Source organism: Dryobates pubescens, chromosome 13, assembly GCF_014839835.1.
Source record: "Dryobates pubescens isolate bDryPub1 chromosome 13, bDryPub1.pri, whole genome shotgun sequence".
Taxonomy (NCBI): domain Eukaryota; kingdom Metazoa; phylum Chordata; class Aves; order Piciformes; family Picidae; genus Dryobates; species Dryobates pubescens.
In genome coordinates this window covers 26,617,662-26,637,369 of record NC_071624.1, presented here as the reverse complement: position 1 = coordinate 26,637,369, position 19,708 = coordinate 26,617,662, and the positions used below count along the sequence as shown (strand labels likewise).

Here is a 19,708-nt window from a genome sequence, read left to right as displayed (position 1 = left end):
GAGAACCAGGAACTGTGGCTGGACAGAGCAGCAGGGTGTCACTAGACTAACACAGGTACCTCTTTGGTATGTTTCTACTGTGCACATTGGAGTTCAAGGTGATACAGAACACTTCTCTGTCCCAAAAAATCCCAGTTCTTGCTCTCAGGGTGAGTTGGGTAGACTCAAGTACCTCTTGCAGATGTTCTCCTTTCCCTGTCCCATTTTCTTTTCAGCAGGGTCAAACTTGTGCCAGGGCTTAACTTTAGCTCTCTTTGAAGGATGGTATCTGCTTTTTGTGCTGGCCAAGTGCTGTCTTTCCTAAACCAGGGAGCACTGGAGTATCCCAGCAGCATGTGCTGGCTCTTTCCAGTGCCTTTCATTTGTACAGTAAGACAAAACTGCAGGGAATTCCCTCTTGGATTTGTAGCCATGGGGGAAAGCTGAGAAAGCTCAGATGTGGTCTTCCTGGATGTTTTTCTGGATTCTATGGTGCATCCCCAGCAGTGACTGATGTTGTTTCATCATGACTTAAGCAACCTTCTCAGCATGCCTGAGAAACAGTCCTCTGCAGGGCAACTGGTTTGAATCCTGGTTTATGCCATTCCCATGTTCAGTATGATTCTCCATACTGAAATATGGCTTAGGAGGACCAATCCCAGGATTTGCCCCAAGGAAGCAAATATTCTACAGTCATTTCTCTTCATTTAGCAGAAGTCTGTTCCCTCACTTCCTTCTTCTAAGGAGCAATCCTCTTGTAGAAGATACATAATCAGTGTTCTCTTAGTGAGCACTGAAGCTCTTATGGACTCCCCACACCCACCAGGTGAGGAGGCTCCATGGCATCCTGGAGTAGAGTTAGGGAAAAGAGGAGGAAAAGAGCAGAGTTTCAGCCTGTCTCAAAGCTACAACCCAGCATTGAAACTCAACTGTACTTTGAAACTGCAGAGAGAATGCTTTGTGTGGAGAAGTCTGCAATGATTCTCCACATTAGATCTCGAAGTCACCATTGCTGTCCTGAAGGACTTGGTGAGCAGAAAGGTTTAAAGTGGTTTCCACAGCCTGCATTGGAGCTTTCAAGCTAAAGCAAGCTGCTTAGAAAGGAGGGCACAGGCTTCACAGTCACAAATACACATCAGCAGCAGATGTGGTATGAGCCAGGACATACCTGTTGGTCATAAAGGGACTTGATGGGTTAAAGAAAAGTGGAAGGCTCTGCAGGAGGAGTGATGGAGTTGCCAGGCTATGCAGTGCACAGCCTCTTCATCTCTCCTGGTGCATCAAGAATGACATTCAGATTACTTCAACTGCCTGCAGCTTAGTGGATCTAGTCCCTGGGGTAGATGACTAAATCCAAATGCCAGTGATTTAATGAACTTGGAGGGGGGGATCTATAAATCAGTTCTGTGTTTGTTTTAGTTTTGTTTTTCTTTGCCCTGGAATTGGCCACACTTTGGGGCCTTGAAGCAGGGCCAGTCTGAATCACATTGCTTATGGCAGCACTCTTGGCTGCGTTTCACCTTGCTCCATGGGGTTGGGGGATGACTTATTTGTCATCCCTGCCCACTAATACTTGTCAGCTGGTTGGCAGAAGGGCATTAGCTGATGTTGGTGCATGTTGTATCTTTCAGGTTTCTCTGTGACAGTCAGAAGGATTTGGATGAGCTGCTGGACTGCCTGCACCCCCAAGGAGTGAGAGAGAGCCAGCTGAAGGAGCGGCTGGAGAAAAAGTGAGCCTGCTTTGTCTCTGCCTCTCTGTGCCTTCTCAGAGTCCCTGTGTCCTTGTCACACCAAGCCTTGCCAGCCCTGGGCAGCCTTCTGCACTGTGCTTTGGTCCTGCCCTGCTGAAGAGGAGGGGATATTGAGGGTGTGAAACAGCTGCTTTGCTGGGCAGTAAGTGGAGAGGGCCAAGCTCTTTTCAGTGGTGCACATTAATAAGACAAGAAACAACAGGTTCAAGCTTGGACATAGAAGATTTCACCTCAACAGGAGGAGAAACTTCTTTACAGTGAGGGTGACAGAGCACTGGAACAGGCTGCCCAGAGAGGTTGTGGAGGCTCCTTCTCTGGCGACTTGCAAAACCCATCTGGATGCATTCCTGTGCAGACTACTCGAAGTGATCCTCCTTTGGCAGGGGGGTTGGACTAGGATGATCTCTGGAGGTCCCTTGCAACCTTTAATGTACTATGATACTGTAACTGCAGGTTCTTGATCAGTAATGCTCTAAAGTGTGAAGAGGATCTGTCTCAATTTGAGCTGCTCCTTGCAACTGGAAACCAAAGCAGTGCTGTTCCCCTCTGAGCCTCAGCTGCCACCTGCTTTCAAGCAGCTTTCACAGGAGGCTCTGCACTGGTAGAGCATGCAGATCCTGATGGGCACCACTGTCTCCTCAGTGCCTGCAGAGCTCCCAGGGCAGTGGCCTGTGTGTATTCAAAGGGTGGTTTTGATTTTGCAGGTATCAGGACATCACTCACTCTATCCATTTGGCACGGAAACAGAACTTGGGCCTGAAATCCTGTGACGGCAACCAGGAGCTGCTGAACTACCTCCGGAGCGATCTGATAGAGGTCGCAACCCGGCTGCAAAAGGGAGGCCTGGGTTATGTTGATGTGATACCAGAATATGAAGCAAGAGTGAGTGAAAAGACAAAATAGTACTGAGTATGACAAGCACCAACTGATCCTTTCTGTAGGAGGTCTTGAGTCTCTTGTTCTGCTTAGAGAAGAGGATCAGACAGTTTGGGGTTTCTTCCCACGTGTCTTCTCTTTCTAAACTAGTCAAGGGTTGCATGGCTGTTAGATTGAGGTCATTGTGGTGTAGGTGGGCCATAATGTTGGAGCTGGGTGTCCTGCACAGCTGTTAAATTGCCCCATCTCCTGCATCTGGTGGTGGACTTCTTGATGGATGATTAGCAGAAGATGCTGTAGCTCCTCTTCAGCTTCTGTGTCAGAGCCAGTGTCTCTTGTTGAGGCAGCACATTGACATTTTTGCAGTTGTTTTGGTTTTTTCAGCAGTTCAGACCATTTTAGGCTTGGGGTAATGATTGTGGCCCAGTTCCAGGACCTAAAGGATGTTCATGGGTATGTCAGCACAAGGAAGTTACTGTGCAGTCAATGAAAGCATGAATTCTTGGTTCTCTAGCTCATTCAGCCTAACTCACATGAGCTTTACCAGTGCACTGAGTGTCTTGAGGACAGGATGAATGTGCCTGATGTGGGTGAAGTGCACACTCCTGTGACTAGTCTGTGCTCCTCCTCCTCAAAGATGATGATGTCTGTCTTTGGAATGGTTAGAGCTTTGTTTAAGCTGCATCCTGGGCCACTGCAGAGACTTCCTTGTGTAGATAAAGCCTTAAGTGTTAAGAGGGGGGGAAAACAAAGTTGCTTAAGGAGCGAAAGAATGGCTTTGTGCTTGGTCATCATGGGTTGGGGTTTTGGGGCTTTTTGGGGTGGATTTTTTTCAAGGCATGATGCTTGTTTCTGAGCAGTGCTATGCATGATCATCAGCTATGTATGAACCCCAGCAGAAGCAGCAGCAGTATGCTGAGTCTATAACCAAGTATGGTGGATAACAGCACTGTCTTAAGTATCACATGTACCCATTTGCAGGCCAGACCCACCTAAAGCAGCATGGGGGGTGCCACCCAACTGTTCCCATGCTGATCATCATATGCTCTCTCTGACAGGTGTACTCACTAGAGAGCCTGAAGGATTTTGGAGAGTGTGTGATTGCACTGCAAGCTGGTGTGGTTAAGAAGTTTCTGCAAGGTTTCATGGCCCCCAAGCAGAAGAGAAGGAAACACCAAGGAGAGGACTACATTGCCAAGGCTGAGGAGATAGATGAAGACAAGAAAATGGCAGAAGAAGCTAAGGTATTGCTCACTTGAGGGCTCTGGTTTCATCAGGTACTAAATCCTGAGTAGCTTCTCCCCATTCCAGGTTTGGAGTGCAGTGGGCTTGTTGTTTGAGGCCAAGTGTTCCCTGTTTATCTTAAAAGAGCAAAGGTGCTGGGAAAATGAAAACCATACTGAGGAATTCCATTGCAGATTTCAGTGTTGCCAGTCTCAGCATAGCATCATGCAGGTCTTCCTCTGGAGCACTGGCTTCTGTCTTGTGCCCAGAGACATGAGCACACTTCTGCAGTGCTTTCTTACCTTACTCAAGAGTTTTGTAGACATTGGTGGTGGTGCAAGCAGCATTCAGCCTCCTTTTTATGTTAGGTTTTGAGGTTTGTTTAGGTTTGGGGTTGGGGTTTTGTTAGGGGTTTGGGGTGTTTTGCCTCAGTTTACCTGGAGCAAGCTTCTTTTTTTATTTTGCTAAAGCAGAGAAGCTTTATAAATGACCTTGAAAGAGCAGCCTGGATCTTAGATATAGTTACCCAGTGGAAAAAAAAAACCTGACTCTTAGGCTTTTAAAGACAAATCCCCTGCACAAGCCAAGAATTATGAAGTCTTTTAGAGCCAGAACTGCCCTGAGAGTACATAGCAGGTAAAATAGAGCCCAACTGCACTGGAAAACCACACTTAATGTACTTACAGACTGTAGGAGTGAAATTGCAGTCCTGTGGTATGGTTATGTGTCATTTTCCCTGTGAGAAACAAGTTATGGCTTAATAGGCACCCGTTTGCTGACACAATTGTCTGCACCGAGGGTTCCTGCTGGCTCAGCTACACAGACAGATCATGCTGCTGAGAGGCACAAGATTATGCAGACTTGGCTTACAGCAGTTCCTGAAAATCAGTCTTGTGCCTCTGTGTTTGTGCAAAGGTTCCCATTTCCAGTGGCAGTAGCACTCTACACTCTCCCAGAATAGGACAGGGAATCTGTGACCTCCTTGCGGAGTGACATTGGAGCGTGAGTGCCTCTGAAGAGCAGGGGTAGGTTAATCCCCCTGCTGCTTGCTGTCAGCAGTGTTTGCAAGGGAAAAGCCCAGGGGAGGGTCAGTCTGCACCTGCAGACAATACCTCAAAGAGCAGCTTCACAACTCAGCAATTACTGTTTCAGCTGTTCAGAGGGGATTTCTGTTGCCTTGGGATAGCAGACGAGAGCCTTTCTAGCTGGAGGCGTGTCCCCCTTTCCCAAAGCAGGATTTGCTGCCCCTCTGAAGCTGAAACGTGGCTGAGGGTTTGTCTTTTGGTGTTTTTGTGGCTTTTCTTTTGTTTTCCCTGCTACATTGCTCTCCTCTCCAGTCAGGAGGGTATCGAAGTAACTCCTTTCAGCCTCCTGTTTTGCCTAGTTGGCAGTCTGAGCTCCCTCGATAATGGCGCTGCTAAAACGCCACGGTCTCATGATGCTTGGGCAGCGAGGCGAAAAAATCTGCTGAATTCCACAGGCCTGGGGAGAAAAATCTTCAGCAAAAAACTTGCCAACATCTTTTGCAGATTTATCTTGGCCCAGCAGTTCCCCCCAGTACGCTATAACAGCACAAGCCATGGAACGGGTCGTTGGAAAATCAATTACACAGTATGTGAAGCACCTCGACAATGCCCTGCGACGAAACAGCACAGAGCTGTGTCGCCTGCCGCAGCAGACTGCGCAGGTTTCCGTTTGCCTCCAGTGTCTCGGGCTCCAGGTCCCACACTAGCAGTGGCAGCAGGGATGTTGGCATTTTAGAGCAGTTTGTGTGTTTTTCCAAGCATCTAATGTATGCTGTGCTTCCTCGGATTCAGGCGGGGGAGAATGTGCAACGCTGCAAAAACCCGGGTTTTGTTTGGCTCCCAAACTGCTGTCAGTTGCAGAGTTGAGAATTTTTTCCCATCTGACACTTCAGTGTTTTGTTTTTTCATTCTCCTGGGGTAGAAGAACATTAACTTGAGTCCTATTATGTCCCTGTCATGTCTAGGCTGTCACCTCATTGTTGTAAAGCAAAGGATTAGCGTTGGAGTGGAGCGCGCGGTGGCTCCGGATTACTTCTCTGTTCTGGTGCATTTCCGATTTGCCACAAACTCTGTTTCTAACCCTCCAGAGCCGGGCTGGGGCTTTCACATGTGGCCTGCTATGTGCAGACTCCAGCAGTTGCCTCGGTGCAAATCTCAGGTTTAATGCTGTGGTCCCCACTTGCAGCTAATTCTGGGATTTCACACGCGCTGAGGTCATCTCGTCTCAGGAAAGCAGCTGCTTTCGTGTTTGGGGCTCCCAGTGCTTTGCCTGTCAAATCCAATTGTAGCTGATGTCACCTTTTGCCAGCTGAGCAGCTCAAGAGAACCAGGAGGACCAACCAAGCCTGTGGCAGGTCTTGCTGATGGTCTCAGTGTCCCTGCAGTACCCACTGGAGGGCAGCACAGCCTGCTCCAATCCACCGCACTCAAGTGGCGCTGCCAGCTGTCTCCTAACTTTTCATCCCCCCCCCCCCACTTTTTTTTTTACAGGGCTAGATTTCTGCCTTTTATTTTCTTAGCCTGCTGATTATTTGGGTTAGACTTTCAGAACAAGAATTTAGTGGAGTTCACGTAGGTTGTTTCAGCCTGGCCGTGAAATGCAAAAGGGCTCCACTGTTAGGAACAAACTGTCTGCTCCAGTGAGGCTGGGGACGGCTAAACCACAGACAGGGCTGCTGAGGCTCCGTGGAAGGAAAGAAACACAGAGTCCAGCTTTGCTTATGAAGGGCCCCAGCTCTAAAGGACAGGGGGAGGGGAGGAAAAAAACACCCACCTTGAGGCTGTAGGGAGCTGGTCTGTGTGCGTGGTTGTAAGCCGTCAGGTCTGTCTGCAGGTCGCTTCGGCCACGGAGAAGTGGAAGACGGCGATCCGCGAGGCCCAGACCTTCTCCCGCATGCACGTGCTGCTGGGGATGCTGGATGCCTGCATCAAGTGGGATATGTCTGCAGAGAATGCCAGGTGCAAAGTGTGTCGCAAGAAAGGTAGGAAGTCCTGCCCCACGCTGTCCCCACGCTCCCCCTGCCCTGCTCAGGCGATGCAGCCTTCCAGTCTGTCCCTCTGGCTCTGCCCTGAGAATCATAGAATCAATAAGGTTGGAAAAGACCTCAGAGATCATCAAGTCCAACCTCTCACCCAACACCTCATGGCTACTAAACCATGGCACCAAGTGCCACGTCCAGTCCCTTTCTGAACACCTCCAGGGATGGGGACTCCACCACCTCCCTGGGCAGCACATTCCAATGGCTAACAACTCTCTCTAGGAAGAACTTTCTCCTCGCCTCCAGCCTAAACTTCCCCTGGCACAGCTTGAGACTGTGCCCTCTTGTTCTGGTGCTGGTTGTCTGGGAGAAGAGACCAACCCCCTGCTGGCTACAACCTCCCTTCAGGTAGTTGTAGATAGCAATAAAGTTTGCCCTGAGCCTCCTCCAGGCTGAACAACCCCAGCTCCCTCAGCCTCTCCTTGTGGGGCTTGTGCTCGAGACCTCTCCCCAGCCTCATTGCCCATCTCTGGACATGTTCAAGAGTCTCAGTTTCCTTCTTAAATTGAGGGGCCCAGAACCGAGTTTTGACCATCAGGGTTTACAGTCTGAAGTGTTGGTCTCACAGAAGCCTTTGACCCTGATGCCAATAAACTCTTCTTATGAAACCAGGACACAGTCTTGCAGAACACTGCAGAGCTGCTGTCCCCTGGATGCTTAGGGTACTTGGACACAAGTCATCTACAAATCCTTCTGGGAATGCTTGTGCCACTGTCCATTCCCTGGTTTAGTTTTGAGTTGGAATGGTCTTTGGGTCTTTCAGCCTTGTCAGTTCAGCTCATCTTACCAAAGGAATGAGCAAGGAGAGGATGGGAAGGTTGTAGCCAAATGGGGGAGAGCAAGGTGGCATTTTTGAGGCTAAACTGGGAGTGGAACTGCTCAATGAGCTGGAAGCCTTACTAGCTGGGGAAGTAACCAAATCACAGAATGCTTGGGGTTGGAAGGGACCTCCAGGGATCATCAAGTCCAGTAGGAGACAAGGGGCTGCCTTTTCTGTATGCACTATAGGATGAAAGACTTTAGAGTCTTGCAGGTGGAGGGGGAAGTAGTGGAAAGGGTGTCACCAAAGTGCCAGTGTTTGTTCTGCCATAACCTCTCCTTTTGGATGGAAGCCTGGGAGAAAGAGCTTGGTAGAACACTCTGCCTCATCATGTGCTTGTTGTCTCACTTTCTATTTGCTGAGACACTAGTGGGAATGAGGGCAGGCAGACCTCTGAGAGAGTGCTGGGCCACTTTTGTTTACCAAGGCTGTGCCATCCACCCCTTGAAAGAAATTAAGGGCTGAACTGGTGCAAAAGCCTCCTTCACTGTGGAGCCTCAGGGATATTCCAGACCAGTTCAAAAAGTGCTGTTTAGAGGGGATCCTAGGATGTTAGGGGGGGGGGGCTCACCTGAGACTTAAGAGATTAGTTTCACAGAAGTAAGAGCTGGGTTGTTAGAGAATGAGATGTGCTGGCAAGCTCTCTGCACTTGCTTTTTTTTCCTCTCCTCTTCAGTAAATGAAATAGCTGGCTCAGGGCTGTCTCCCTCTTCCCCTGCATCACTGAGAAGCACAGAGGGACTAGTTCTGCTGCATACTGATTTCTTTTCTCTATGGGCTTGCTACCTTAGAAGATGCTGTGCAGGTTGACCAGACTAAGGCTAAAATAAGACTGGCTGTGTTTATAGCTTCTTGCTAAGCTCTTGGGCATCCATGCAGCAAATTTCTCTTTCCCTGTGTTTGCCTTGAGATTTAGCATGGGTGGAACCTATTTGGCAGGCTTCTACCTTTTCCTCACATGAAATCTTTGCAGGGCACTGGACTCTGCATTGTTTTGCTTGTTTATTTTTAAACCTTGCTGGTTTGCACTGCAGTGGTGGAAGTTAGAGGACGCAGTCTCAAGCTGCACCCAGGGGAGGTTTAGGCTGGGTGTTAGGAGGAAGCTCTTCATAGAAAGAGAGACTGGCCATTGGGATGTGCTGCCCAGGGAGGTGGTGGAGTCACCATCACTGGAGGTGTTTAGGAAGAGACTGGATGAGCTGCTTGGTGCCATGGTTTAGTTGATCAGATGGTGTAGGGTGATAGGTTGGACTCGATGATCTCAAAGGTCTCTTCCAACCTGGTTTATTCTATTCTAAGCGAGGAGGAAGGGTCCCTGCTGTCAGACAATGCTTTGCCATCTCTCTCTTGCCTTGTCCTGACCTCCAGCACTGTAGCACCTTCTGCTTTTTGAGTCGAGCAGAGCTGTGGCACTGGTTACAAGTAAGTTGCTCCTGTCCTAGGTGAGGATGACAAGCTGATCCTGTGTGATGAGTGTAACAAAGCCTTCCACCTGTTCTGCCTGCGGCCGGCGCTCTACGAGATACCGGAGGGCGAATGGCAGTGCCCAGCGTGCCAGCCTTCCACTGCCAGGCGCAGCTCACGAGGCAGGTGAGTGACCCTCCACTCCTTTGCACCAGCACTGCTGCACAGCTCCTGCCATGCCTTTCCCAAGACAACCAAACCAGTCTGAAACAAACCAGTCTGGCCTGGTTAACTCGGTGCCGCTGGACCAACAGCAAAGCAGTTATTTTGGGGCTGTTTCTTCAGCACACCTGTGTGGTACTGACCCATGGCAGCTTCAGCACTTTTAACCAACAACTTCATGTTTAGCAATGAAAGCACTCTCAAAACATCACCCAAAATGAGATACACTAGGGGCTGTTGTTTCCTCTGAGCTGGCTTGCTTTTTTGTGGCAGTGTAATTGGTAGCACTGAAGCTCTGCAGACCACTGGGCTGAGCTACTGTTGTGCTCTTGGCAGACCAGAGGTTACTTCAGGCTGCAGTTTAGCCACTGCTGTGCTCCTGAAAATCAGCCCACAAAATGCCACTCTGATGGTTTTCTGGACCTACTAACCCTAACAAAGCAAGAGTGTTTAGGGCTACAGAGGGAATAAGACTTGAGGAGGAATTGCTCTGTGCAGCAGAAATCAGTAGCTGCCTCCTGACAGTGAGGGGTTGAAGAGGTTTTTTGAACTACAAGCTGAAAGTTAAATGTGTGTGAGATGTATTTTCCTGTTTCCTGCTGATTCAGACTCTGTGCTGCATCTACCCTCTTGTCAGTGAGGTGAGGCTATCAAATGGCATCTGAAGCATAAGCAGTCAATAGATCCTCCCTGCCAGAGCAGCAGCACAATGAGAGGTGTACCAGCTTGTAACGTGCAGGTGGTGTATGGCCTTAAAAGTATTACTTACTCCCTGGGCACCATTTAAGAGTTCATAAGGCTTGTACAAAAGTGACAGGGCTTGAGTGCAGCTGTTCTTGCCTGAGATCATAGTTCCTTTGATGTGCCACTGTCACCTGCAAGCTGCTTGGCTCCTGGATGGGAGCCATCAGGTGGGGGAACACCTGTCTTGTTATCTGCTTTCTGCTCTTGTCTTCTTAGCTGAGGCAGGGAAAAATGTCAGCCTGGGAGCACTTTCCCCCATTATTGTGGTAGCTTATTCTTATTCCTTTTGCAGCTCAAGATCCTCTTTCTCTAGAGGATTGAGACTCCCACAGCAGCTTTGCCTTTGTCCCCTTTTGCCTATGCAAGCTGTTTTCCTTTTCCTGGTTTTGTAATGGTTTGAATGCTTTAGCAGACACGTTCAGCAAGTCAGAACTGTCCTGAGCAGGGAGTCTTGTGGCTTCTGACATCAGGACATGAGAATCCAGATGCTCAGCTCATTAGTAAATACAAGCTTAGCTGTGACTAATACCAAATGAGGGCTGTTTCCTATAGTGCACAAGCATGGGGTATGACACTGGAAGGAGATAATGGGGAAATATTCCAGCAGAAGCAGAAAAAAAAAACCCAAACCAAACTCCTTTTGAAACTCCTCAGGCCAGGCCTGCAGACCTGGACAAAACAGCAGCACCTCCTCTCGGGGAGGAGTAAATTGCCCAGCAAGCACAGTCTTTAAAGCTGTAATCACATGGTCAAGGTGCCTAGAACAGCAAAAAAACATACACAGATGGAGCTGTTGGGGATTTTCAGCCCAGATGTTGAGACAATAGCCTGGGAAGTGCCCTCTTAGTTGTAGCTACCACTGGATACTCTCTGGAATACAGTAAACTGCTTCAGTCTGAGACTGGGGGTTTATTTTGCACTGAGGCGGTCAGCATGTCTCTGCCTGGAAACTAACAGGAGAGAGGGCCCAGGGCCTCTGATGCCCAGGCTCTGGTACAACAAATGCCTTTACCTCCCTTACTCTAGGAGCTATGCAGAGGATTCTGCTGAGGATGAAGGTGAAGAAGGTGAGGAAGCTTCTGATGAACCAGATGCTGAAGAGGAAGAAGAGGAGGAGGAAGATTATGAAGTTGCTGGGCTGAAATGTAAGGCTTTGACCATGCAGGAAATGATAGAAAATGTTAAGCCTCTGCTTTCAGTGTCCAAAGTCTTGATCCTATCTGGGACTTGGGCTTTTCCTCACCCTCAACAGGTTCTTGCTCAGAAACGGGGGGAGATGATGTCACAGGGGAAGGCTGTGGTTGTGCTGTGCGTTACGTGGGCAGCTGGGGTGAACTCTTGTGTAGGGTCAGCACTAGCAACAATTCAAACTGTGGTGAGCTCTCACTGGCTGCCCAGCCAGTCCCCTGGGGACACTGCTGAGGGGCAGTCAGCAGAGCCTGCAGCAGGGCAGAGTGAGGCAACAGCGTTATCAGTCACTGGTGTTGGCTGTCTGCACCTCCAGGGTTTGTTGGTAAACTGGATTGCTGTTGATAAATGCTCATGGAGCTTTAACCACAAGCCTTTCTCCTTGCTTTTTCTCTTCCCAGCAGCTCATAGCCTCTTCAGGGCAGGATTTCTAGTGATTTGGCAGGGAGGTGTTTCCCAGCAGCAGGACTGGCACTTCCTCTGCCCATTCCTGTGGGAAGGCACAGTTCTGGAGCTGCCCTGTGGCCTCGACTGCCGGCACCCTTCGGTTGCATACAGAGACCACTCAGGATGCATTCCTGGCTTATTCCTGGGCAGCTGAGTGGAATGAAAGAGCAATTTTTTTTTTCTAGGTTCCTCAATGACTGCTTCTCCACTCAACCACTCTGCAGTTTGTCTCTCCACTTTGTTTTTAGGGGAATTTGACTCTGCCTCATTTGGGCAACCCGCTGCACTGCAAAGAGCAGCCTTGGAATGGCACGCTGCCAGCCTTTGCTTTCTGTCAAAATGCCCTTGACTGACATAAAATTAACTTCAGATTGCCTCACCCAGGGCAGATGGTGGGATCTGGAGCCCCAAGCCCAGGGGATTATCCCGTGTCCTCTCCAGGGTTTCCGCCCGGGTCTCTCAGCCTTGCTTCCCTGGCTTTATTCTGGTTGCAGGGATGTTCACTGATACCCTGGCTGTGTACACTGCTTGTTGTTCTGCGGTGTATCCATGTCCACACTTGGAGCCCGTTCAGCCTGTGTTGGAGGGCCAAGTCAGGAGCTGAGCCAAGGTTTCCAAACAATAGCAAAAGAGGGTTAGAGTCACTAAAAATAAAAGCACTCGAATGCAACATCCCCCCCGACCCCCCCCCCCTTGGTTTTAAAGAGCATTAACATGGAAAGGTCAGGCTGGAAAACTTTTTTTTTTTTCCTTCTGTTTTAAGAGAGAAGTCCCATTAATCCTGGTGGAGTTTATCCTGAGGGATAGAACCTAGCCTGGTGGATTGTCAGACATTTAACACGTGCCACACGCTTGACACACAAGCGGAGCGACAGCAGGCGGCCGGCCCCCGGCCCCGCCGTGCGCAGGGGGGCCCTGCAGCTTTGATTTATTGGCCAGGCCTGGGGTTAGATGAAGTGCTGCAGCATGCTGGAGGGGTGCAGCTCTATTCAACAAGAACCTGACAGAATAGAATAAAACAGAATTAACCAGGTTGGAAGAGACCTTCGAGATTATCGAGTCCAACCTATCGCCCAACACCATCTAATCAACCAAACCATGGCACCAAGCAGCCCATCCAGGCTCTTCCTAAACACCTCCAGTGATGGTGACTCCACCACCTCCCTGGGCAGCACATCCCAATGGCCAATCTCTTTCTGGGAAAAACTTCTTCCTCACATCCAGCCTAAACCTCCCCTGGTGCAACTTGAGACTGTGTCCTCTTGTCCTGGTGCTGCTTGCCTGGCAGAAGAGACCAACCCCCACCTGGCTACAACCTCCCTTCAGGTAGCTGTAAGACAGCAATAAGGTCTCCCCTGAGCCTCCTCTTCTCCAGGCTAAGCAACCCCAGCTCCCTCAGCCTCTCCTCACAGGGCTGTGCTCCAGACCCCTCCCCAACTTTGTTGCCCTTCTCTGGACACCTTCCAGCATCTCAACATCTTTCCTAAGCTGAGGGGCCCAGAACTGGACACAGGTGGAAGGAGCTTGGCCTAGGGAAAGAATGCAATGTGCTCTTGTGGCCAGGAAGGCCAATGCCATTCTGGGGTGGATTAGAAGGGGTGTGACCAGTAGGACTTGAGAGGTTTTCCTCCCCTTCTACTCTGCACTGGTGAGGCTGCATCTGGAATATTGTGTCCAGTTCTGGGCCCCTCAGGTCAAGAAAGACAATGAGCTGCTTGAGAGAGTCCAGTGCAAAGCCATGAGGATGATGAAGGGCATGGAACATCTTCTGTATGAGGGGGAGCTGAAGGCTCTTTAGCTTAGAGCAGGGGAGACTGAGAGGTGTCCTCAGCAATGTTTATAAACGTGTAAAGGGTGAGTCCTGAGAGGATGGAGCCAGGCTCTGCTTGGTGATGCCCACTGACAGCACAAGGGGCAGTGGTGGAAGTTGAGGCATAGTAAGTTTCATGTAAATATCCCTGTGAGGGAGACAGAGGCCTGGAGCAGGCTGCCCAGGGGGATTGTGGAATCTCCCTCTCCGGAGATGCTCAAAACTCACCTGGATGCCTTCCTGTGTGATCTGGTATAGGTGACCCTGCTCTGGCAGGGGGGTTGGACTGATGGTCTTTCAGGGTCCCTTCCAGCCCCTGAAATTCTGTGATTCTGTGAAATAAACCACAACTCATTCTGCTGATCCAGAGGGGGGCACAGGAGAAACTTAAGATGGGGGTGCGTGCGTCAGCACACTTGCGCCGCCATCAGCGGAGGGCTCTGACAGGCAGCCTGGCCAGCAGGCCAAGTGCCTTCCCTGGGGATCTAATGCAGCAGCCAGGGGCTTGGGGAATAAGATCCCATTGTTTCCCCCTTGCAGCACGTGGAGCAGCTCCCGGCTGCAGTAACCTGACACTCCCCCTGCACGCACTTCGCTTTGCAGGGGGGTTTAACAACTGGCTTATCCCGCTGTGTGGGCCGCTGCTCAGTGCTTGGAAAATCACAGAATCACACAATTTCAGGGGCTGGAAGGGACCTTGAAAGATCATCCAGTCCAACCAGAGCAGGATCACCTACACCAGATTACACAGGCACACATCCAGGCAGGTTTTGAGTATCTCCAGAGAGGGAGACTCCACAACCTCCCTGGGCAGCCTGGTCCAGGCCTCTGTCATCCTCATGGGGGAAAAAAACTTCTTATGCCTTAACTTCCACCACTGCCCCTTGTGCTGTCATTGGCCACTGCTGAGAAGAGCCCCAGTCCCAAGCCAGTAAGGAGCACTGGCAACTGGGCAAACTGAAGTTTTCTGCTCCTGGTGCTTTCAGAAGAGTGCTGCAGTTGAGGCACTGACCTTGCATTACTTCCCCTGCCCTTCATCAAGTCCCAGTGTGTCAGGGTCCAGGCACATAGGTCCTGCGGGCTGAGGGGGATTGTTGCAGCACTGGGCAAGCTGTACCTGTGGCTGAGGAGCTTGGAAGCTCCCAGGTCTCCTTGGAGCTCAAGGGTCTGCCAGTGCTGTTGGCTAGCCTGTGAGACCACCCTTTGACAGAAAGCTGTTGCCAGGCAGCAGTGGCCTCTCTTTGGACAGGAGGTGATTACCCTCCTATCTCACTGGAGAGGGTATCAAGAGCATGGCTGACACAAGCATGTGCTGAGTGAGGACAGGCTGACAAGAAGCTGGGTCACAGAATCACAGAAGGGTGGGAGTTGGAAGGGGTCTGTGGGGATCATCTAGTCCAACCCCCCTGCTAAAGCAATGTCATCCAGAGAAGGTTGCCCAGGATCACAATGTCCAGGGGGAACTCCTGCAGAGATGGAGACTCCACAACCACCTCTCTGGGCTGCCTGATCCAGTTCTCCCTCACAGGAAAGAATTTTTGCCTCCTGTTAATGTAGAACCTCCTGGGTTGCAGTTTGTGCCTAGTGCCACTTAGCCTGTCACTGAGCAACACTGAAAAGCCTGGCCCCATCCTCTTGACCCCCACCCTCTAGAGGCTGATAAGCCCTGATAAGGCTGGTTGCAGTTGTCTGTGGGTTCCCCAGCTCCCCTCTGCGCTGGGCAAAGGGCTGGTGATCTCTGCTTTCAGGTTTAACCCATTCCTCTAAGCCTGTGGCTTCTGTGTTTCAGTGAGGCCCAGGAAGGCAGCCCGGGGCAAGCAGAGCACAGCCATGTACTCCTCGAGGCAGGGAAGGCACCAAAGGAAGAAGCAATCTCTGCACCCTGCCAGGGGACCCCGGCAGCGGGCTGCACCTGTCAACGGCGCAGACATTGATGAGCTGGTAAGAGGCAAATTGCTCCCTGGAGGCTGCTCACATCATGACTTATAAACAAACAGGTGTCACACTTCCTCCCCTCCCCTTCCCAAAGCCATACCCTGGATCGTGCTGTGAGAGCCGGGCCGGGCTGGGGCAGGCTAACAAAGGAGCCATATCCTCAAGGGCCCGCCGCAAAGGGAGCGCAGATATGCCAGGCATCTTCCCCCAGCCGCTTTCACACGTTGTCCCCCTTGAGCAGCAGGCAGCCTGCAGCTTGTTAAAGGGTTTTAAATAGTAGCCATATGTCTCTGCAGAGAGGTGGGGGCCCGAGGGGGTCCTGCACGGTCAGAGAATGCCAGCAATGCTGGACCCTTGCTCCCCAGCCTTGGCTGTTTTCTGACAGTTGTTGTCATATGGTCACTCCCCAACCTCTAGGACATAATTTGACTGGTTTAGGTTTCACTTGACATTGAAAGAATAAAACAGAGCAATCCTCTGTGTGTGTGCATGCTAGGCAGGGTGGAGCTGCCCTGTGCTGTTAGTCCTGGGGAAGGACACGGGGGATGTGTGAGGATACTCTAGCCCCGTGGGCCACGTCACAAGCCTCTGCTAGATCTGCCATCTGTCTGCTCACCAGGGCTGGTAGCACTGGTGTATCCTGTCACTCTTCATGAGCAGTCTTGATCATGGGCTTTGGGCTCACCACTTGTTATGCTGGGTGTGGGTGGGCTGCCTAGTGGATCTACAGCGTCCTTTTAGCTGGTCTGTACTACAGATGGGAGGGCAACCAAACCAGCAGGCCCAGCGTGGGCTGCTACAGCCAGCTTAGAAGGATATTCAGGTGGGGAGAATCTTACCAGAACTGGGTCAGAGTCTCTGTCAAAATACTGGCTTGGAGAAGAGGACTCTGCTAGGACTTGAAGTTTGTCCTGGGAAGAGACTGACGCTGGCTCGGGAATAGTGCCCTGTGTGGTGGAGCCTTCCCGTCATCAGACCTAACCTAAGCAGTGTTGCTTCACAAGCTGTGTGCTCAGAGCCAAGGGGATGTCCCTGTGCTGGTGGCTGACCTGCTGCAGTTCCCTGGGCAAGTGGCTGACCTTGTGTACAGGACAGCAGTGCTGGAGGCATCAGCTGCTCTCTGGTATTTAAACTGGCAGGGTCGGCTCTGCAATGTCAGTGCCGCAGCCTCTCTCCCCTCTGCCTCCTGTGTGCTGCCTGCCAGGGACTTGGAGAAGGCAGGGAGAGGGAATTCATCCTCTCCATTTGCTGTCATTTATTCTTTGGCTGCTTGTTTTGACCATGCTGTCTTTGCCTATGAAAAACCTTGGTGCCCCAAGAGAAATGCCAGGCTGCTGGCGAGATCCTCTCCCCAGAGCTGCTGGATGGGGTTCCTGTTCTTGTGACTCAGGCTGCCACTGCATGTCTTGGCTGCTGCCATCCAAAGTCCTGCAGCAGAGCAGTTTACCTCTTGATTACTGTGGAAGATGGCTGCACCTCAAAGATGAACTTTGGTTCTGCAGAAACACTACTCTGTGTCCCCAGCCGTTGAGACACTAGCTTGTAAACCACAGGGCTGACAGGAAGATCTCTGCTGAGGCCCAGCCTGCAGACAGTTTGCTGCACACTAAAGCCCACAGCAGTTCCCTCCTCTTAACAGCATCCTCTGTGTGGGCAGGTCCTGCAAACGAGGAAGATGACACGGCGCCAGAACCTGGAGCTGCAGAAGTGTGAGGAAATCCTCAGCAAGCTGATCAAGTACCGCTTCAGCTGGCCCTTCAGGTGAGGGCAGGGGGCCACCTCCTCCTCCTCTTCGGCCTCCTCCTCCTCATGGGCACAGAGCGGTCTGCAGGCAGCACGTAGGTGTGGGTCGGCCGTGCTGCAGTCCTGCCGGATCCACCTGCTGGCTGCAAGGGTTTCAGAAGGGAGCTATGGGTGGGAAGGAAGGGGGTGAGCCTGCTCCTGAAGAAACCACCATGCTCTCAGTCCTTGGCTGGGCTGAAGACGTGGTGCCCTTCTGAGGCAGTGTGACAGGGAGCGGTAGGCTGTGGGCCGAAGAGGGGAGGCTGGGATCTGCAGGGCACTCTGTAGGTGGTGTGACTGAGCAGAGGTGACCATACCTGCCACGTTCCTGTGCCTGGACCAGCCCTCTGCCCATCATCAGCCACCGTGGGGCTGCCGTGTCCGTAGCTCTGTGGAGGTGCTGCCTGGGCTGGTTCCAGCACTGGGAGGTGCAGGGGGCGCTGCTGCTGGAGCGCGTGGGGTGGGGGTGAGCCCTGCTCCTCTGCGGCTCCCCGGGGCCGACCTTTCCCTCCTATCTTTGTGGCTCTTCGTTCGGCAGGGAGCCAGTGACCACTGAGGAAGCTGAAGATTACTTTGAGGTCATCAGCAACCCTATGGACTTCCAGACTATGCAGAGCAAGTGCTCCTGTGGCGATTACCGCTCGGTGCAGGAGTTCCTCTCCGACATGAAGCAGGTGTTCTCCAACGCCGAGCGCTACAACCAGAACGGGAGTCACGTACTGGCCTGCCTGGAGAAGACAGAACAGTGTTTGATTGACATGGTGCACAAACATCTGCCTGGCCACACGTATGCACGCAGGAAACACAAGAAGCTCTCTGCCAGGTGCCAGGAACTGGAGGAGCAAGAAGGGGACAGCGAGTCGGAGCCCCTTGAACATTCCCGAGGGCGGAAGAGGAAGAAATGAGGGATGGGGAGACTAGGGGGGAGAGCCAGAGCTGGAGCAGGCCTTGTGGCGCTGCTGGGCAGCAGGATGGGTTGTCTGGAGGGAGCTGGGAAGCAGCAGGCACTTCTCTATTAATCCAGCCTTCCCTTTGGCCCGGCCTCGCTTTCATTTTCCTGCAGCTTCCTCCGGGATTTGGGCGTCCTTTGAGGGAGCAGAGATGACTTCACTGCTTCCTGCAAAATCGACAAAGCTCTTCACAAGCCTGTCCTGCAAGGAGGGGAAGGTGGGAGGTCCTGGCCAAAGCCTGGCTGGGCAGAGGGGAGCACGAAGCCTACCCCAGCTCGGGCGCTGTGGGCTGAGCCATTTCCTCCCCTCCGTGAGCAGCCAGCGCCGGAGCTCGGCAGGACCTCGGCCGTCCACGGCCTGCGATGTGAAACCAGCCTGGAGCTGGGGCAGGGAGGGATCAGATTGCTTCACCGAAGGACTGGGTGCCATCAGGCCAATGGGCTGCTAGTTCTTGTATGTATATATTTATATGGTGTTAATTTTGAGCCCCCACTGCAGGGCTGCATAGGACGAGCAAGCACTTACATTTATGGAGTTGCAGCTTTCACCAGCATCCTAACACAACCGGCTTCGAGGTGCTCTTGCTTTGCCCCTCTCTCTTCTAGGGGAGCGAGCTCTGGAGCTTCACGCTCTCAAAGAGGCTCCCTCTCAGCTCAGCTCTTCACCTGTACTCAGTGGAGGCAGATGGCTTCCCTGCTCACCTTGAACTGCACCCAGTCTCGTAGCCCTTTGGATGAAGCCAGTGCCAGAAGCATAGCGGAGAGCCCCGGTGGGGAGGGAGCTGCAGGGCCAGGGGAGCAGCAGGAACTTCTGGGGAACTTTTTAAATTAATTTTTCTAGCTGACAGTGGCTGGTTTCTAGCTGAGATCTTGTACAAAGAACACCTGTAAGATACAGTTGTCTTGCTTGGGCACATGTACAGTTTATATGAAATCGTGTTTGCTTTATATTTCCCCCACCCCCCCCCCCCCTCTCTCTCTCTCTCTCTCTCTCTCTTTACAACTCAGTTTCCTACCAGTAGCTGGAGTCACACTGGGGGGCTTGTTGGCAGGGGTCTCCCAGCCCCTCTCTGGGCACGCTCTCACCATGTTTTACAGTCACACCTCCCCTAGCTCACCTCCCTCATGCTCCCCCAGCACAGCAGGGATGGTCCCACGCCGGCCAACCAGCCCTGTCCTGCTGGCTCCTGCCAGCCACGGCATGGACTTCCCCTTAGAGCAGGAGCTGTCGTCACAGCACCTCTCCCTCTCCATCGTGCCAGGGTTTGATCATACAATCAGGGCTTGAATTTGTTTTTTTATTCTTCTAATAAAGTCATCAATTTGGAACAAACCAGCCCCCAGGCTTGCCCTGCGCTGCTTTCTGTGACGCAGAAGCAAAAGCAGCTGGGGCAGCTCCTGGGATTCTGTGAGAAGAGAAAAGAAATCATCACTTTGAAATTGCAGCCTGGTTTGGTGAACTCTTTTTAGGGGTTGGTTTTGGGTTCTTTTGGGGTTTGTTTTGACCAGGTAT

General features: G+C 51.7%; 1 protein-coding gene across 1 annotated transcript in view; it reads left to right on the top strand.

The window, feature by feature from the left end:
• The window catches only part of BAZ1B (bromodomain adjacent to zinc finger domain 1B), a 51,783-nt gene extending 32,944 nt beyond the window's left edge, over positions 1–18,839 (top strand). Inside the window, exons 11-19 of the mRNA XM_054166159.1 lie at positions 1,611–1,709; positions 2,435–2,612; positions 3,665–3,850; positions 6,690–6,837; positions 9,157–9,304; positions 11,111–11,229; positions 15,319–15,470; positions 17,122–17,225; positions 17,785–18,839. Coding sequence (XP_054022134.1) covers positions 1,611–1,709; positions 2,435–2,612; positions 3,665–3,850; positions 6,690–6,837; positions 9,157–9,304; positions 11,111–11,229; positions 15,319–15,470; positions 17,122–17,225; positions 17,785–18,151 — 1,501 coding nt within the window. The 3' untranslated portion in view covers positions 18,152–18,839. The remainder of the gene's footprint in view (positions 1–1,610; positions 1,710–2,434; positions 2,613–3,664; positions 3,851–6,689; positions 6,838–9,156; positions 9,305–11,110; positions 11,230–15,318; positions 15,471–17,121; positions 17,226–17,784) is intronic.
• Positions 18,840–19,708: the final 869 nt, after the last annotated feature.